The 16,502-nt window shown below is 42.9% G+C and overlaps 3 protein-coding genes and 1 long non-coding RNA gene across 5 annotated transcripts; 2 read left to right on the top strand and 2 right to left on the bottom strand.

The window, feature by feature from the left end:
* Window positions 1–82: 82 nt before the first annotated feature.
* LOC125228981 (testis-specific serine/threonine-protein kinase 3-like) lies at window positions 83–2,444 on the bottom strand. Of its 2 annotated transcripts, none has more exons than XM_048133738.1 (5): window positions 1,775–2,444; window positions 917–1,691; window positions 643–776; window positions 475–555; window positions 83–196 (listed from the first exon to the last, which is right to left on the bottom strand). In XM_048133738.1, exons 1-4 carry the CDS (start codon window positions 1,868–1,870, stop codon window positions 499–501), a joined length of 1,062 nt encoding a protein of 353 aa, XP_047989695.1. In that variant the 5' UTR covers window positions 1,871–2,444; the 3' UTR covers window positions 83–196; window positions 475–498. The 2 variants fall into 2 exon arrangements, with proteins under 2 accessions (XP_047989695.1, XP_047989694.1); XM_048133737.1 differs by lacking the exon at window positions 83–196 and adding an exon at window positions 286–382.
* Window positions 2,445–2,446: 2 nt separating this feature from the next.
* LOC125228979 (ER degradation-enhancing alpha-mannosidase-like protein 2) lies at window positions 2,447–16,196 on the bottom strand. Its single transcript, XM_048133731.1, has 8 exons — window positions 15,972–16,196; window positions 14,582–14,878; window positions 14,158–14,401; window positions 7,689–7,839; window positions 6,149–6,328; window positions 3,996–4,252; window positions 3,609–3,853; window positions 2,447–3,384 (listed from the first exon to the last, which is right to left on the bottom strand). The coding sequence occupies exons 1-8, from the start codon at window positions 16,103–16,105 to the stop codon at window positions 2,676–2,678; spliced, it is 2,217 nt and encodes a 738-aa protein (XP_047989688.1). The 5' UTR covers window positions 16,106–16,196; the 3' UTR covers window positions 2,447–2,675.
* On the top strand, window positions 8,173–13,823 carry LOC125228984. The gene is made up of 2 exons (XR_007177352.1): window positions 8,173–8,268; window positions 13,671–13,823. It is a non-coding gene; the product is annotated as an uncharacterized LOC125228984 (long non-coding RNA).
* LOC125228983 lies at window positions 8,279–9,805 on the top strand. The gene is made up of 2 exons (XM_048133739.1): window positions 8,279–9,139; window positions 9,695–9,805. Exons 1-2 carry the CDS (start codon window positions 8,279–8,281, stop codon window positions 9,803–9,805), a joined length of 972 nt encoding a protein of 323 aa, XP_047989696.1.
* Window positions 16,197–16,502: the final 306 nt, after the last annotated feature.

Here is a 16,502-nt window from a genome sequence, read left to right as displayed (position 1 = left end):
AATACTTGTCTCGTCTCTGAAATATACTGTGGGTGTGCACTAGATGCGGGTGATTTAACTTTATTAACATTTCGATTTCTCTAGGTAAAAATTTCTTAACAAAATCTTTCGGCGCTACGCTAGTGTCAATGACTTTGCAAGCCAAAACGGATATGGCATCGTGTTTATTAGGATTCTTGTACTCTGCGAGGTATACCTGAAATAGTTTATTAGCATTAAACATTTTCGAGGAGTCTACTCTCTTTCACTTATTAGTATATCAATGAAATAAAAACACCTTAGCATATGACCCTTCGTTCAGTTTTTTGATGATCTTGTAGCCGCGATTTACGAGTGTCAGTTGCTCGGAACCGCTCAACTTTATTTCTTCTTCTGACTCAAGCTACAAACAAAGTTTTCGTTTATAGATGAATAGTTAACTTATACATAGATATAAAATTAAAAGTCATTGAATAAAGTTCCAATTATACGCACCGTTGATTGACCCTCCATTTAATCTCAGAATGGCTTCTGTTTTGCAGTTAGATTAGCCAGAGACTTGATCACTTCACTGGCCTGCAGAGGAAAATAAAGTAAATATGATTAACTATTAGTAAGTACTTTATTCAATACGAGTACACAGCTAAAAAAACAAGCACTTACTCTATGCGTTGAATCTCTTATGGGATTGTTTAAAATGTCGCCGTGCTTTTTGACAACGCTTTTGCGTGGATCTGACATTCTTCTATGTTGCTCCTTAGCTCGCTTTAGAGCTGCCGTTTCCACCGCATTCATAGCTAGAACATAGTGTTACAATAATTAGGCAGGTCTCATCTATCTTTATGAATAAATTAATTTAATTAGGTAAGTACTTTCTACGTAATGTGTTTTATAGATAGCACATAATATTATTTTTAAAGTATCCAAAACAATGTACTAGTAAGCCTGCTATCCATAGCGATCCACTCGGAGTTCAAGACTTGCACGGCCGTGTACCGCAGCCCCGGGTCTGGCTCCAAGAGATACTTCACTACAGTCTTGCACTCGACTGAGAGCGTGGGCGCCACACGCGACCGAAATCGGTACTTCTTGCTCATCTGCTGTTCGTACAGCTTTCGCATTCGCGTGTCGTCGAAGGGCATGGCCTTGTTGAGCATCACGAACATCACCACGCCCAGCGACCACAGATCCGTCTGCTTCGGCGCGTATGGCTTCCCGCGCAGAATCTCCGGAGCGGCGTACGACATAGATCCACAGTAAGTTTCACTCAAAACTGGTTGATTATCCAAGTCCACACAAAACCTCGAGAACCCAAAATCGGAAAGCTTCACGTTAAAATTCGCTGTCAACAGAATATTTTCACATTTGATATCTCGATGCGCGATCTCCATTTCGTGCATATACTGCAGGCCGAGTGCCAATTGTCGCATCCACACTCGAGATTGGTTTTCCGACATACATCCATTTTTCAAGATATGCCCTAAAAGGTCACCATTTTCACTGTATCGCATAAAAATGTAATATTTGGTCTTCCTCTGAAATATGCTGTGAATGTGTATGAGATGAGGGTGATTTAAACGTATCAATACATCTATTTCGCGAGGTAAAAACTTCACGACGAATTCCTTGGGAGCTTTGGAGGTCTCGATTATTTTGCAAGCGAGTGTAGATTTGGCATCACTGTCTTTCGATGAGTATTCTGTTAAAAACACCTGCGGATATAGGGGCATAGAATTAAGATAAATAACTTGAACGTTGTTGCGGCGAGTTTATAACTACTATTTGTATTAGGCACCTTAGCGTAAGCACCTTCACCTATAAATTTACTCAATTTGTATCCTTTAGTCAACAAAGTATTTTCCTCTGATGGTGTTGTTTTCAATTCGGTCATGATACCACTACCATGACCTCAAACACGGAGCAGCCAACATCAGTATACAGTCGACGTCTCTTCATAGCCAGAGGAAAAGTAGGCATTTTGTTATATTTTACTTTGTTATTTATATTTTAAAATTTAGACTACATTTTGATAACATAACTGACAGAAGTGACACTTATCCTTAATTGACGGCGATTATTCTTCTTTCAAACGCGTCAATTTTACAAAAGTACTTGTTGGCTATGGAATATCATTCTGAGGGCGCTTGCACAAGGCGTGGTGGGTGTTACAATGTGTTTTATTAGCTGCATAGATGCACTTGCGCAGGAGCAGGTATGGTACTTAATTAGTATATATACCTATAATGTTCCAGCTCATGCGGGTACATACTCAAGCCATTCAATGTATAACTGTATAATTACGCTGAATAAAGAAATTACTAAAATCAATTCATGAATTTCAAACAAAAAGGGAATGCATCTTACGACTTCCTTTCCACATAAGTCAAATTGAAAATGGGAGGTTTTTAAGTTTGACTATAGGCACCTCATTTCTCCCAGAATTGTCAACCAAATTCAAAGGCAGGTATTGCAACTTGCAGTCTTTATTATTATTTAAAACTTAACATTAGGTATAAATTAAATATAAATATCATTTTATTTTACAAACGTAACATTGTATGCTGCTCGGCGGTTTTCATTCATACAGCAAAGCTAAGCAATAAAATAGTTACGTTTCATTTGCTATTCACGGATACTTCGGATACTTTTTTACCACTATTTGAGATCATAGTAGTATCATAGAGCACTTACATAGATCACAACTCCAACTGCTTTTTGTTCAAAAATTCTCCAGCTAAAGATATCCTCTGCAAGAAGGACTGAGCCGGAGTCAAGAGCAGTTCGTACTTGTCCACGTCCGGGTGGTCTGGGTACTTGTTTTCCCTGCGGATCCTCTCCAGAATGTGCTGCGGTTCACATTTCGGTTTAGATTTCCAGTCGCTATTTAGAAAATCTTGAATTACGGTTGGCAACATCTTGAATGCTTCTTTAGCCTTAGTGCTGCTGGGAGGCTGTAAATTCTCTGCCTCCTGTGGTTGCCCGGGCACTATTATATCATCCACGTCTACTTCTCCCACTGGTTCTATTTTTTGGGGATCAGTTTCAGTAGGTTCCTCATTGCTCTCCTCGGATTCTTGAGAAGTGCTCGTATTGTTATTAAAGTTTACTATACGTTCTTTGACAACGTCTCGTAGACTAGAATCGTTTTTAACTTTCTCCCTTTCTGTGCCGTCCATATTGACATATCCTGTTCTCGTCTCAGTTTTAATCAAAACTTGTTCTTGCTCTACTTTAATATATTTTGATTCGTTGTTAATTTCAACAGACGGGTCCGCTTCCGTATATCTTTCTTCTGCGTTACTCGGAGCGACTTCGTTCGTAGTAGCATCAATCATGGTCATGAAATGAATATTGTCTTCATCTTCCAGCATTTGATATATTCTATGAACGTCGCTGATGTTGATTCTGAAAATAAAAATAAACGTCAGACTATAACCCAAGCGCCGAAGCCGCGTTGAAACGAAGACTGTCCACAGCGGTGGTAAGTAGTGGGACCGTAAATAGGCTGTTTTTTTAATAAGAATGAGAGGTTTTTAATATGTTAGGCCGCGGACTCCACGCCAAAAAGCAGCGCGTCATTATTCTTACTGAGCATAGAACTTAAAAACCATGGACATGGAACAACTCACCCTTGCCTAGCTTCTCTACAGCAGTACAGCATGGTGGGATCTATAGGGTGGGCCTCGGTGTTGAACACATAGCCCCCCACATCCACGATGCACTCTCCACTAGGCGTGTTGATGACCGTGCCGTGTTTCCCCGGGTTGTGGATGAAGTTGTCGGGGTCGAACAGCAGGTACAGGTACTTGGTGGTCTCCGCGAGGAAGAAGGATTCCATGCGATCCTCTTTACGGTGATCGCGGACGTCTTTTATCTGAAAGTACAATATATAAGTTGAACCACCCGTCATAAATAACTTGAGACGTATTTCTCAGTCAAAAACGAATATTATTCGTTTTAAACTTTACTCGACGCAACATGGTGCTATTGTAGTAAGATTAATTTTGGGCGCTCACCGTAGCGTATCCACAAGGAGTCCTAGCACTATGCTGTATACTCCTGATGATATCCTCCCCCATCTGCAGCAGTATCGGGTCCCTGGTCTCCCGGTAGAGGTACATGATGGACTCGATGAGCTCGGGCCGCAGCGGGTAGCTCTCGCGGCTGGAGGAGGCCGAGCCGGTACCCAGGTTGTAGACTTCGGGCGTGAACCCGTACTGACGCCACACGCTGTGGTAGTTGTGGATTATACGCATGGCGGTGTCACTGTCGCCTATGGACAATATAACGCAGGTAAAAAAACAAATAGAAATGTATAAATGCCGAGTTCAACGTGTTGTAGTGCATTTTACAGCAATCTAGATAAAGAAAATAGTATTTAAGGAATTCATTTGTATAGGCTGATAACAAAATACCTATTTTAAAAACGCATGATATGGTGATAACTAGTAACCCGCAGGGAAGTTAAACGTCTACAATACAATATAATAACTAACCGAGCATTTTTTTTGCCATTTTTTTTATTTTGATTTTTTTAGGGAATTTTAGGTCAATTGTACCTACTCAGAATCACGAGTATTTTCAATCTCACTGGGAGACAAAAAGTGTCCCAGAATATCCATACATTTTTGTTACTTTCCTCTTTTGTGACCCCACACAACATGTACGGAAAATGGTAACAAAATAAGAAAAAATCGTATGGGACAATTTTTTTAACTACTAGGATTGAAAAAGCTAGTGATTCTGAGTAGAAATAGCATATTTTTTTTCAAAATTATCAGATTTCATAAAAGTAGCAAAAAAAAGAAATGCTCAATGAAATGCCCTTTTTCATCTTCTTGGCTTATTTTTGTGATAATGTATGGTCACCGATTACTCCGACATCTGATCTCCAGGATGGTAGGACTCGAGGCTCTGGAACGCGGGCCGCGTGAATCGCATGATGTCCGCGCAGCATCGTGGCCCACACGTACCAGTCGTCCCTCTTCAGGTAGCGGTCGATCACCTGCCGCGCCTCTCTGACCATCAACTCCTGAACTCACCCAGCAGCCCGAGCAGCCCCGGCCAGTAGGACTCCAGGCTCTTGAACACGGGCAGCGTGACGTGTCCGCGCAGCATCGTGGCCCACACGTACCAGTCGTCCTTCTTCAGGTAGCGGTCGATCACCTGCCGCGCCTCTCTGACCATCAACTTCTGAACTCACCCAGCAGCCCGAGCAGCCCCGGCCAGTAGGACTCCAGGCTCTGGAACACGGGCAGCGTGACGTGTCCGCGCAGCATCGTGGCCCACACGTACCAGTCGTCCTTCTTCAGGTAGCGGGCGATCACCTGCCGCGCCTCTCTGACCATCAACTCCTGAACTCACCCAGCAGCCCGAGCAGCCCCGACCAGTAGGACTCCAGGCTCTGGAACACGGGCAGCGTGACGTGTCCGCGCAGCATCGTGGCCCACACGTACCAGTCGTCCTTCTTCAGGTAGCGGTCGATCCCCTGCCGCGCCTCTCTGACCATCAACTCCTGAACTCACCCAGCAGCCCGAGCAGCCCCGGCCAGTAGGACTCCAAGCTCTAGAACACGGGCAGCGTGACGTGTCCGCGCAACATCGTGGCCCACACGTACCAGTCGTCCTTCTTCAGGTAGCGGTCGATCACCTGCCGCGCCTCTCTGACCATCAACTCCTGAACTCACCCAGCAGCCCGAGCAGCCCCGGCCAGTAGGACTCCAGGCTCTGGAACACGGGCAGCGAGACGTGTCCGCGCAACATCGTGGCCCACACGTACCAGCCGTCCTTCTTCAGGTAGCGGTCGATCACCTGCCGCGCCTCTCTGACCATCAACTCCTGAATTCACCCAGCAGCCCGAGCAGCCCCGGCCAATAGGACTCCAAGCTCTGGAACACGGGCAGCGTGACGTGTCCGCGCAACATCGTGGCCCACACGTACCAGTCGTCCTTCTTCAGGTAGCGGTCGATCACCTGCCGCGCCTCTCTGACCATCAACTCCTGAACTCACCCAGCAGCCCGAGCAGCCCCGGCCAGTAGGACTCCAGGCTCTGGAACACGGGCAGCGTGACGTGTCCGCGCAACATCGTGGCCCACACGTACCAGTCGTCCTTCTTCAGGTAGCGGTCGATCACCTGCCGCGCCTCTCTGACCATCAACTCCTGAACTCACCCAGCAGCCCGAGCAGCCCCGGCCAATAGGACTCCAGGCTCTGGAACACGGGCAGCGTGACGTGTCCGCGCAGCATCGTGGCCCACACGTACCAGTCGTCCTTCTTCAGGTAGCGGTCGATCATCTGCCGCGCTTCTTTAAACATCGACATCAACTCTGGACGCTCGAGGAGGATGGCTCCTGAAATTAAAAAAAAAACACATCACATAAATCACATTTGTATTTCATACGCATTTTTTATTTCTAGTACTTTGACACTTGGAGAAACTTTACACCTCCAAATTTTTATTTTTTATTATATCCCATTAATTATAATTGACTGTGGGGACCTTTTACATCTCCCAAGATCTTGTTTCAGTTAAGTCAATTTAAGCTATGTAACATACAAGCACGGAATGTTGTGTCTTACATCTAGGTATACGGTATTGACTTATTATTTGAATATTTAATACAGCCCGGACAGCTTGAACATGTCATGCTCGCTTAAGTCTTTGCTTACGGTGGCGTCGTTGATCGGGTCGCCACCTTCCCGAATATAGGTTGAGGGAGGCGATGGCTGAGATACGCGCCATACTCATGAACGGGTGCTGTTTGTGAAGACCGGTCTGTTTCAGCTAATAGGGGCTATAACTATTAGATTGTAACATTAATTTTGATTACATTGAGGCACTCTGTTCGGTCCTTGTTTGTTTATTTTCTTTCTGACTCTTGGAGACCATATACATCTCCAAGGAAAAAAGTAGATTAAGTATATCTATTTTTTTTTTCTTTAGTTGTGACATCAAGAGTCTTTTACAACTCTAAAGTTATTTTAGTTATCTTTTATTTGTATCAGTTCGTTTTTCTTTTGTTTTCATCATGTATATTTTTTTTTTTTTTTTAATGTACTTTAACACTTAGAGACTATACATCTCTAAAATCTCTTATTAATCATAGTAGCTTTGTACTTTGTATAATTTATTGAAATGAATTTCCATAGAGTAGGTACCTAGTCTGTTAATTTAATATTTCTTTTTTTTGATGAATACTTTTGCTGATTAAATTGTATCTATCTCGTTTTTTAATGCATGTTAATTATAAGATGTAATGTTTTGAAAAGAAGTGGCCCGCCGAGTTTCTTGCTCCCATAGTGGATACCCCCCTCCGACTGAGGGGGGACTGAAATCTTCTCGAGGCTGAGGCGTAGGGTTAGAGCCGGCGTAGCTTTATTTGATGTTCATAAGCGCATTGTAATATGCCTACTTGGAAAATAAATATTTCATTTCATTTCATTCATATTTCATTTCATATGGGAAAATGTAGTGACATAGGCTACTTTTTGTATCTTTCTAACCCCCCACTTCCCCAAAATGAGGGGTGGAAGATTGTATGAAGCACTCCGCAATTTTCGAATTTAACGCGCGGTCCATCAGCTCAGCCGCTCTTATTTACTTGGTTGCCAATGAGACCGATCGGCGACCGGTGCCTTCAGAGCATTGTTGGCCAACTTTGTAGTTGGCCACTAATATGTGTACATATTTATTGTATGCCTCTGACCAACCTTTGACCAAGTACTCGAAGTAGGAGTCGACGCCGCCGCCGATGCCCGCGTCTTGCGCGGTCCAGCGCCCGCTCATAACGTCCACGTGGTTGCCGACGAGGCCGATCGGCGACCGGTGGTGGTACAACGCCTTCAAAGCGTTATAAGCCAACTACAAAGAAAAAGCCACGACAGGAACGTGCTCAGTGACAGGTAATGTTACAGAGGCTAAGTTGTGCTAAAATAATATGGATTCCAATTTTTGTCACAGAATGTACCTACAGCATCCCCAGATTGAAATGGTTCCGAATGGAACACGAAAAAAATTGGTGGCTAGGCTACTTTTACTCAACTTGTCTTTCAATTAATCATCAATGTCTATAACGCAAACAAAGATGCTTGGGTCTCTGCCCACTAGACCATACTCCATACCATGACCGTGCTAGGAGCGTATCCGTCAAAAAAGTATTCTTTGTATTAAAATGTATGGAGGAGTAGCGCGTTGTGTGAGTGGTTCGATTTTTAGGTTATATTCCCGTAAATAAAACAACTTTCCTTATTTTCTAATCAGGTGGTGGTTTATTAATACATAAAACCAAAGGTTAGTTTAGATGGACGGCAACGAGAAGGAGAAGCCTCCAGACGAGGATGGTGATAACGGTATGGACTGGGAGAAATACACGCGCAAGCGTAACTTGGATTTATCACCAACCAAGCTGGAGCCTTCCCCCAAAAAAATTGTAATTGACCCGGCAGAGTCCGAAAAGCAGTCGGGTAATACAAATAGTGCAGTTGAGGAGCCCGGTACTAGTAGGATGGTCGAGTCTCATGCGAACAGTCAAAAAGAGTCAGTTGAAATAAACAAAAGTAACTCAACTGAATTTAACCCGCATCTATACAAACACCCCAGTCTAGACAGCAAATCACGAGAGTATGGTGCCAACGATGATGGACCTTTCATAGTGCATGTCTCTAGAGAGGCCGCCCCTTCCTCCAGTGCCACTCTAAAACCCATAAATGTAGGCCTTTTACTAACTCAGGCAAACGTCAATAACATCCAGAAGGACGGTGGCATTAAATCGGTGGGTCGCAACAGAGTAGCGGTCACTTTCTCCACAGCTGCGGATGCAAATAACTTCCTTAAGCACCCGCTTCTAGGCAAAAATAAGTTTATAGCTGATATCCCTTCATATCATGTATCTCGAATGGGAGTGGTGCGAGGAGTTCCTTCAGACTGGACTATGGAGGAATTGGTCAATGGAACGTCCCTTAGAGAAGGTAAAGGGAAGATCCTTAAAGCTCGTCGACTTCAACGGAAGATACTTAAAGATGATGGCTCCCCGTCTTGGGTTCCGACTCAATCGGTAGTAGTAACTTTTGAGGGTCAAAGCTTGCCTACCAAAATTTTTGCATACTACACCTCATTAGTTGTGGACGTGTATCAGCTGCCAATAATCCAATGTAGGAAGTGCCTCAGGTTTGGTCACATCCAAGCACAGTGCCGGTCTGATGCTAGGTGCTACAAATGTTCACAAAAACACCCTGGGGATGGATGTAACATTGCTCCTGAACATGTTAGATGTATATTCTGTTCCGGCAGACACTATGCGACTGACAAGACATGTAACGAATTTGGTCGGCAGAAAGCCATCAAACTGGCTATGTCTGAACAGAGTATTTCGTATGCAGAGGCAGCTGCTCAGTTCTCATCAGTACGCCGCCCATACTCTGACGTAGCGAGAGTCATGTTTGAGCAGATTCCAGACTCTTCTAGATCGTCCGAGTCACCCTGCCATACGTTTATGCCAACATCCCCGCCTACGACATCTTATCGTAAGACCATTTATCGGGCGCCCCGGGCGAGGGTCCCCCTCTCCCCAGGTTATGACAGAGAGGCCCACAATAATATTGTTCGTACTCCCCCACCACAGCTCCCCAATGGCCAGGCCCTGAATGGTGCTTACAATAGAGTCACCCCTCAGGAGGACCTAATGGAGCTGTGTTTGAAGTTACTAACAAATATCATCGCCAAATGGAGCGACATTCTACCGAACGACGTTGCGCCTTTAATGGTCACACTTGCAGAGCGACTCACCTTTCATAATAGGTCACCAGGTCAACTTTTTACAATGGAATAGTCGGAGTATCATCCCAAAGAAACCAGAACTTACCCAGTTGATCAATGATCATGCTGTGTCCGTTGCGGCCATCTCGGAGACATGGTTACGTCCCGGGGCTCTTTTTAGAGTACCGGGGTTCTCGTGCCTCCGGGAGGACCGTAGTGACGGACGTGCTGGATGTGCGTTATTGATTAAACATTGTTACCCATTTTCTCAAATTTCTATCCCTCCCCACTCGGATGGGATTAATGCCGTAGCTGCAAAGGTTATGGGCATTAATTTCATCTCTGTATATATACCCCATACTGAGGTAGTTGATATAGACGAATTGCATTCTATTCTCTCATCTGTACCACACCCTCTGGTAATTCTAGGAGACTTCAATTGCCACAATATCTCTTGGGGATCATACCATTCCGATGCTTTTTCAACAGCTCTGCTGGATTTATTTGATGACATTAACGTGGGAGTCATTAACGACGGTACCCCCACGCATCGGGTTTACCCAGGTCAGAACCCCCAATCTGTTCTGGATCTGACTGTATGTTCGCCGAACCTATCGTCCTTGTTATCGTGGAGGGTTTTGCGCCAATCATATGGTAGTGATCATTTTCCGATAATTATCACTAAACCAACGTCGATCCTCCCTTCACCACCGCCAGAGCCGCTGCTGAAATACAAAATACAGTCAGCAGACTGGCCCAATTATGCTTTTTTGTCGAAGAGAGTATCAAAGAGAGGAACCCCACTGAGATGGACCAAGAGGGAAAGTATACGTACTTCAAAAATATCATTTTGGAAGCTGCCGACAAATTTATCCCGAAAAAGAAGCCTGCCAGGGTTAAAATTCCTTCCCCCCATGGTGGAACGCAGATTGCACGACTGCCATCAAAAAAGAAACGATGCGGAGCGCCTCTTCAATGAATCCGGTAATTTGGACGATTACATTACTTTTAAAAAGTTTCGGCTCATACAAAACGTTTCTTAGCAAAGGCTAAAAAGAGGGGCTGGAAGGGGTTCTGCGAGAGCCTATCTCCTAGAACCCCTCCATCTCTTGTATGGCGAAATATTAAGAGATTTAGGGGTTCATTTAATCCAGAATCTAAACCAACAATAGATTCCCCCTGGATGGCAGAATTCGCAGATAGGCTTGCCCCGCCAACTGTCCCTGAGGCGTCCTGTTTGATATCCCCCCGCTGCCACGTTCCTCCTGTTCTCTCGACCAGCCCTTCTCATTTTCAGAGCTTAACCTGGTAATTAATGGTTTAAGGAATACTTCACCTGGAGAGGATGGGATTCCATATTGTTTCCTGTCTAAGCTAAATACTCCCGGACAGGAATATCTGCTTGGCATCATAAACCATGCCTTTAACACAGGAGAGGTTCCAGCAGATTGGAAGTCCCAGGTAGTCATTCCTATCCTAAAGCCGTCTAAAAACCCAGACGAGGCTAATTCCTATCGACCAATCGCTCTTTCTGCAACAATGGGAAAGATATTAGAACACTTGGTTAAAAATAGGCTTGAATGGTTTGTGGAAAACAATGGAATTTTAGCAGACACACAGTTCGGTTTCCGAAAGGGGCGTAGCACTATGGATAGCCTAAACATTTTAACGAGTGATATTAGACTTACTTTATCAAAAAACGAATATCTGCTGGGATGTTTCCTCGACATCTCTGCTGCATATGACAATGTGCTTCTTCCGGTGCTCAGGGCTAAAATGCTACAACTGAGCATTCCCGCGAAGATTGTACACATTGTCACCTCGCTATTCATGGGCAGGTCTATCAAAATTAGACAAGGCAACTCCTATTGTCCTCCTCGGACTTTGTGGAGAGGTCTCCCTCAAGGATCGGTACTCAGCCCCTTCTTTACAACATATACACATATGACTTAGAACAATCTGTCTTATCCTTCTGTAACATCTTGCAGTACGCTGATGATCTTGTCTTATATACGATGGCAAAGTCAATGGATAAAGCAACTGCTAGTCTGAACACGGCTCTGGGTTACCTTGGGGATTGGCTCGGTGACCATGGGCTTACTCTATCTCCGACAAAGAGTTGTACTGTTACATTTAGCCGCAGAAGGAACATGCCAACAACTGATGTATACTATGACGGTGTCAGAATTCCGAGTAAGGAGTCTGTAAAGTTTCTAGGTGTTATTTTGGACCATAAAATGTCTGGCACTCTGCACCACAAATACATAATAGGTAAATGTGAAAAAAATATCAACATACTACGAGCACTGTCCGGGGTGTGGTGGGGTTCTCATCCTTATTGCCAGAAGTTACTATATAATGCCATCATACGCAGTCATATAGATTATGGGTCACTTTTAATGGAACCTTGCAATAAGGATGGCCTTGACAAACTAGACCTCATCCAGGCAAAATGCTTGAGGATTATACTTGGCGCTATGAGGTGTTCTCCGAAGAATGGCATGCAGGTAGAAAGTGTTGACCCTCCACTGGCTCTCCGCAGACAGTATCTTGCGGACAGATTCTTAATCAAGAGCAGCTCATACTATAGCCACTTGATGCTTCCACGCTTGTGGCCGCTGGCGCTGGAGGTCACTGAAAACAGATATTGGACTTTTAAAGTTTTCCCAAGAACAGTAATATCTTTTTCCAAATTAATTAATATCTACCCCAATTTATATAAATCCGGTACTAATCCCATATTTGAAGTAGCATTTGAAACCCTTATATATACTCCTAAAGTAATATTAGATATAGGCATTTTCAAAAATGATCCAGGAGCAAACAATAAATTCAATAAATTTTTAGAAAAATGGTCAAATTACTTACCGATGTTTACTGACGCTTCCAAGATGGATGCGACCAGTTGCGTGGGAGCAGCAGTGTGGATTCCTCGATACAATATAGCTCTCCCATTTAAATGTCCTCCACAATCTTCAATTTTTACAGGCGAAGCAGTTGCTATCCTTGAGGCTGTCAAATATGCAGAGACACACAACATTAGTAAAGCTATTATTTTTACTGATAGTAAAAGTTGCCTGCAGGCTATTATTGGCAACCAATTTAAAATGAAAATAAAGTTCCCTTTGATTTTAGAAATCAAAACCGTACTTCGCAGGTGTGAGTCAAAGGGTCTAACCATAGTTCTGAGTTGGATTCCTAGCCACTGTGGCATTAATGGCAATGAGATGGTTGATACATGGGCAAGGCAAGCTATCGACATTGGTTCAGTGAAATCGGTAATTTACAGTACTGACCTTTTGAGTGGCGCACTCGCAGACATGTTTGCCACATGGCAGGAGCAATGGGATATCTCGAAATTGCAGACGGGCAAGCACTATGGATGTGTGCAACCTCGTATCACTCGGAAGCCGTGGTTCTATCGTTTTCGTAATTCTCCTAAATGGGTTATATCCACAATTTGCCGGTTGCGATTGGGAAAAGTATGCACTCCGTTATTTCTGGCTATGATTGGTGTCCGCGCGAACTCATTATGCCAATGCGGGCAAGAGGAGGGTAACTTGGATCACATCTTCTTTTCTTGTTCAATGTGTAGCTACTCACTGTACGATGTATTGCCCGAAAGTGTACCACGACCTATATGCTTTAGCTCGCTACTTTGTTACATGGATTCGACCTTAACTTCTATCCTAATTAAATATTTACAAACAAATAACATTAAACTATAAATAACGTAAATTCATTCTCACTCTCATCTATAATATTCTATTACTTCATTTATTCCTATTATACATATAATATGGTTTTCTTTTCTTTCATTTCCCTCATGTTGGCATTACTAACATTCTGTCATCCGCTTCCCGCTTCTTCGCTAATCAATTTGTGTAAGTGTTGTCATGTGTTTGTCAGTGACGTTCATAACAAATGTTTTGTTTTAGGTTTTCCCTTCACATCCTTCATAAAAAATTAAAAAAAAATAAAAATACCGAACATTCTCCTCACGTGTGAAAGTCAAAGCTACGATAACACCAAGCCAACACTGACATTGGCAAATTCACCCTGTGCAAATTGGCAGGGAGTAAAAGCCAAAGCAAAAAAAAAAAAAAAAAAAAAAAATTAAAATGTATGAGACCTTGCCCACTAGCCCGTTCAATCACCGGCGATGTCCGTCGCTTGCCATGCACGACCCGGCAACTATTGTCGGCGAGAATATTTTTGACGGAGCGGACACGCGCCGTGCAGGACAAGCGACGGGCACGGTCGGTGACGGAACGGCCTAGTGGGCAAGGTCAAATACGTTTTCAAACAAAGAATATGTTTTTGTCTGATAATTATGCTTCTAGCACAGTAATGGTATGGTAAGTTCTAGTGGGCAAAAACTTCTATGATATAAGTGATGAAATAAGTTAGTGCTTGTTATTTTACCTCTTCATACAACGGATCTCCTGTGAGCCTGCTTAATGTCCCAAACTCCACAATGAATGTTCCAACTCCAGCTGTGCAGGTGACAGTGGTTTCCCCCGGCGGGACGCCTTTCTTCAAGTTGACTGTGCCATATGGCATGCCAGTGGTGGTGTCAAAGGCCACTATCAGCCTCTGAGCTACATCCTCCGCCAGGCGCAGCAGAGGCCCATTGCAAGGCCACCCCGGCTCAAGTTTCATACCTGTTCTGAATATCAGAAGTAACATGTTAATTACCATTTTGTCCTTAGATAATTTTTTTCATATCATTTTGTACTAGAGTCTATTTATTAGACAATTTCACATTTTCAAGTTATATTTGGAAAAAGTATTATACAAGTGCAGTTTCTTATGGTAAAATATTTATGCACTGTCCAGAAAGACTTACTTGTAGGACAGTAAATGAGCACTAAGCAGTCCACCAATAATCCTGATATTGGTCTCAAATACGGACACATTAATGTCAGTATCAAAGTTCTGTTTCTGTAGGAGTATCTCCACAACTCGGTTGAACTCTGTGTAGTTGCCCATAATTGCTAGTGTATCCAAAGCGTCAATAAGGGTCAAGGAGTAGCTACCCCACGTGTCTACACCATCACATGACAAAGGCCGCAGCTCATCATAAGGATAAGCATATTTCAAGTAACTGTCATATGCATGTTGAAACATCTCCCTTGTTTCTTCTCTGAAACAATAAGAATTACATTTTTTTTTATCAACAGTAAGAGTGAAATAAGACACAAACAGTTGATATTGGGGACACCTTACACAGATCAACTTAGCCCCAAACTAAACAAAGCTTGTACTATGGGTGCGAAGCGACGATATACATACTTAAATAGATAAATACGTACTTATATACATAGAAAACATCCATGACTCAGGAGCAAATATGCTATAACTCATCACACAAATAAATGCCCTTACCGGGATTCATACCCCAAGACCGCCGCTTAGCAGGCAGGGTCACTACTGACTGAAGCAGACCGGTCGTCAAATAGTTAAAGTATTAAACAAAATGAGCATGAGTATTCATTCCCTAGTTTGTGCTCCATTTTTATAGAGAGTACATAATGCCTCTGTCGACTTTGTGGCCTTTGAGTAACTTGTAAGTTGTAACAACTCTAGCATTAGAGTTATTGGTATAAATAAATATTGGGGATATCTTACACAGATCAACTTAGCCCCAAACTAAGCAAAGCTTGTACTATGGGTGCTAAGCGACGATATACATACTTAAATAGATAAATACATACTTATATAGATAGAAAATATCCATGACTCAGGAACAAATCTGTGCTCATCACACAAATAAATGCCCTTACCGGGATTCAAACCCAGGACCGCCGCTCAGCAGGCAGGGTCATTACCGACTGAGCCAGACCAGTCGTCAAATGGTTAAAACAATAAGTAGTTATGTATCATCATAATACATCCAACAAATTTTAAATTAACTCTTGGTAGTCAACATAATTTAGCGAAAATGGAAAAAATAGGAATATGTTCCCATCCAGTCAGTAGGTTTGATAACATGAAATGACTAGCTCAAAAACTAGACAAGTGGCGTACTAGAAGAGAGGCCTATGGTCAGCAGAGGGCGATAAAAGGCTGATATGATAACCATGATATCCACGACTTTGGGTAACAAATAGGCTTTCGAGTAAATAAGAAATAAAAAACTTGAACCAAAGATAGGCATTACTGTGGTTGTGGTATATTTGCGTCAATGACATTCAATAAGCTACACATTCAAAATACTCTAAAGTCGAGAATTTTACCTCAATTTCAGAATATCTTCTTTGGTGTATTCTCGCAGCGCCGAACTAGACCTGATGCCATAAAGGCATACCAGGCATATTATTAATGCTCTACCACCCATATCTAAGTAAAATTGAAGATGTCGAATTTTCATCTTTTAAACATATCTCTTCTACACATTTTTATTAAGAAATCGTAAAAACAAACTTGTAAAAATGTAAACACGTCAGCCAAAGCGACCGCAGCATTTGACAGTGACAGTTCAGTTTGGTTTGACATATGTTTGACAGTTGACTTAGGATAACGGACACGGCACAAACGATACGACCATTTAATAAATCTGTAAAAAAATTGGTTGTCTGTAAAGTCGGTTTACGGACGGTAGTTTGACGTGATAACGTCAAACATTACCGTAGTATAGATTAAGGCCGGCAACAGACAGTCTTAAAAATTCATAATCTTAAAAAAAAATTGTATGCAAATTGACAGTTCAAACTGACACTGACACATCTGTCAGTGTCAGTTTGCATACAATTTTTTTTTAAGATTAT

Source organism: Leguminivora glycinivorella, chromosome 8 (genome assembly GCF_023078275.1).
Source record: "Leguminivora glycinivorella isolate SPB_JAAS2020 chromosome 8, LegGlyc_1.1, whole genome shotgun sequence".
Taxonomy (NCBI): domain Eukaryota; kingdom Metazoa; phylum Arthropoda; class Insecta; order Lepidoptera; family Tortricidae; genus Leguminivora; species Leguminivora glycinivorella.
Note: the sequence above shows the minus strand (reverse complement) of the source record. Positions and strands in the feature narration are given on the sequence as shown.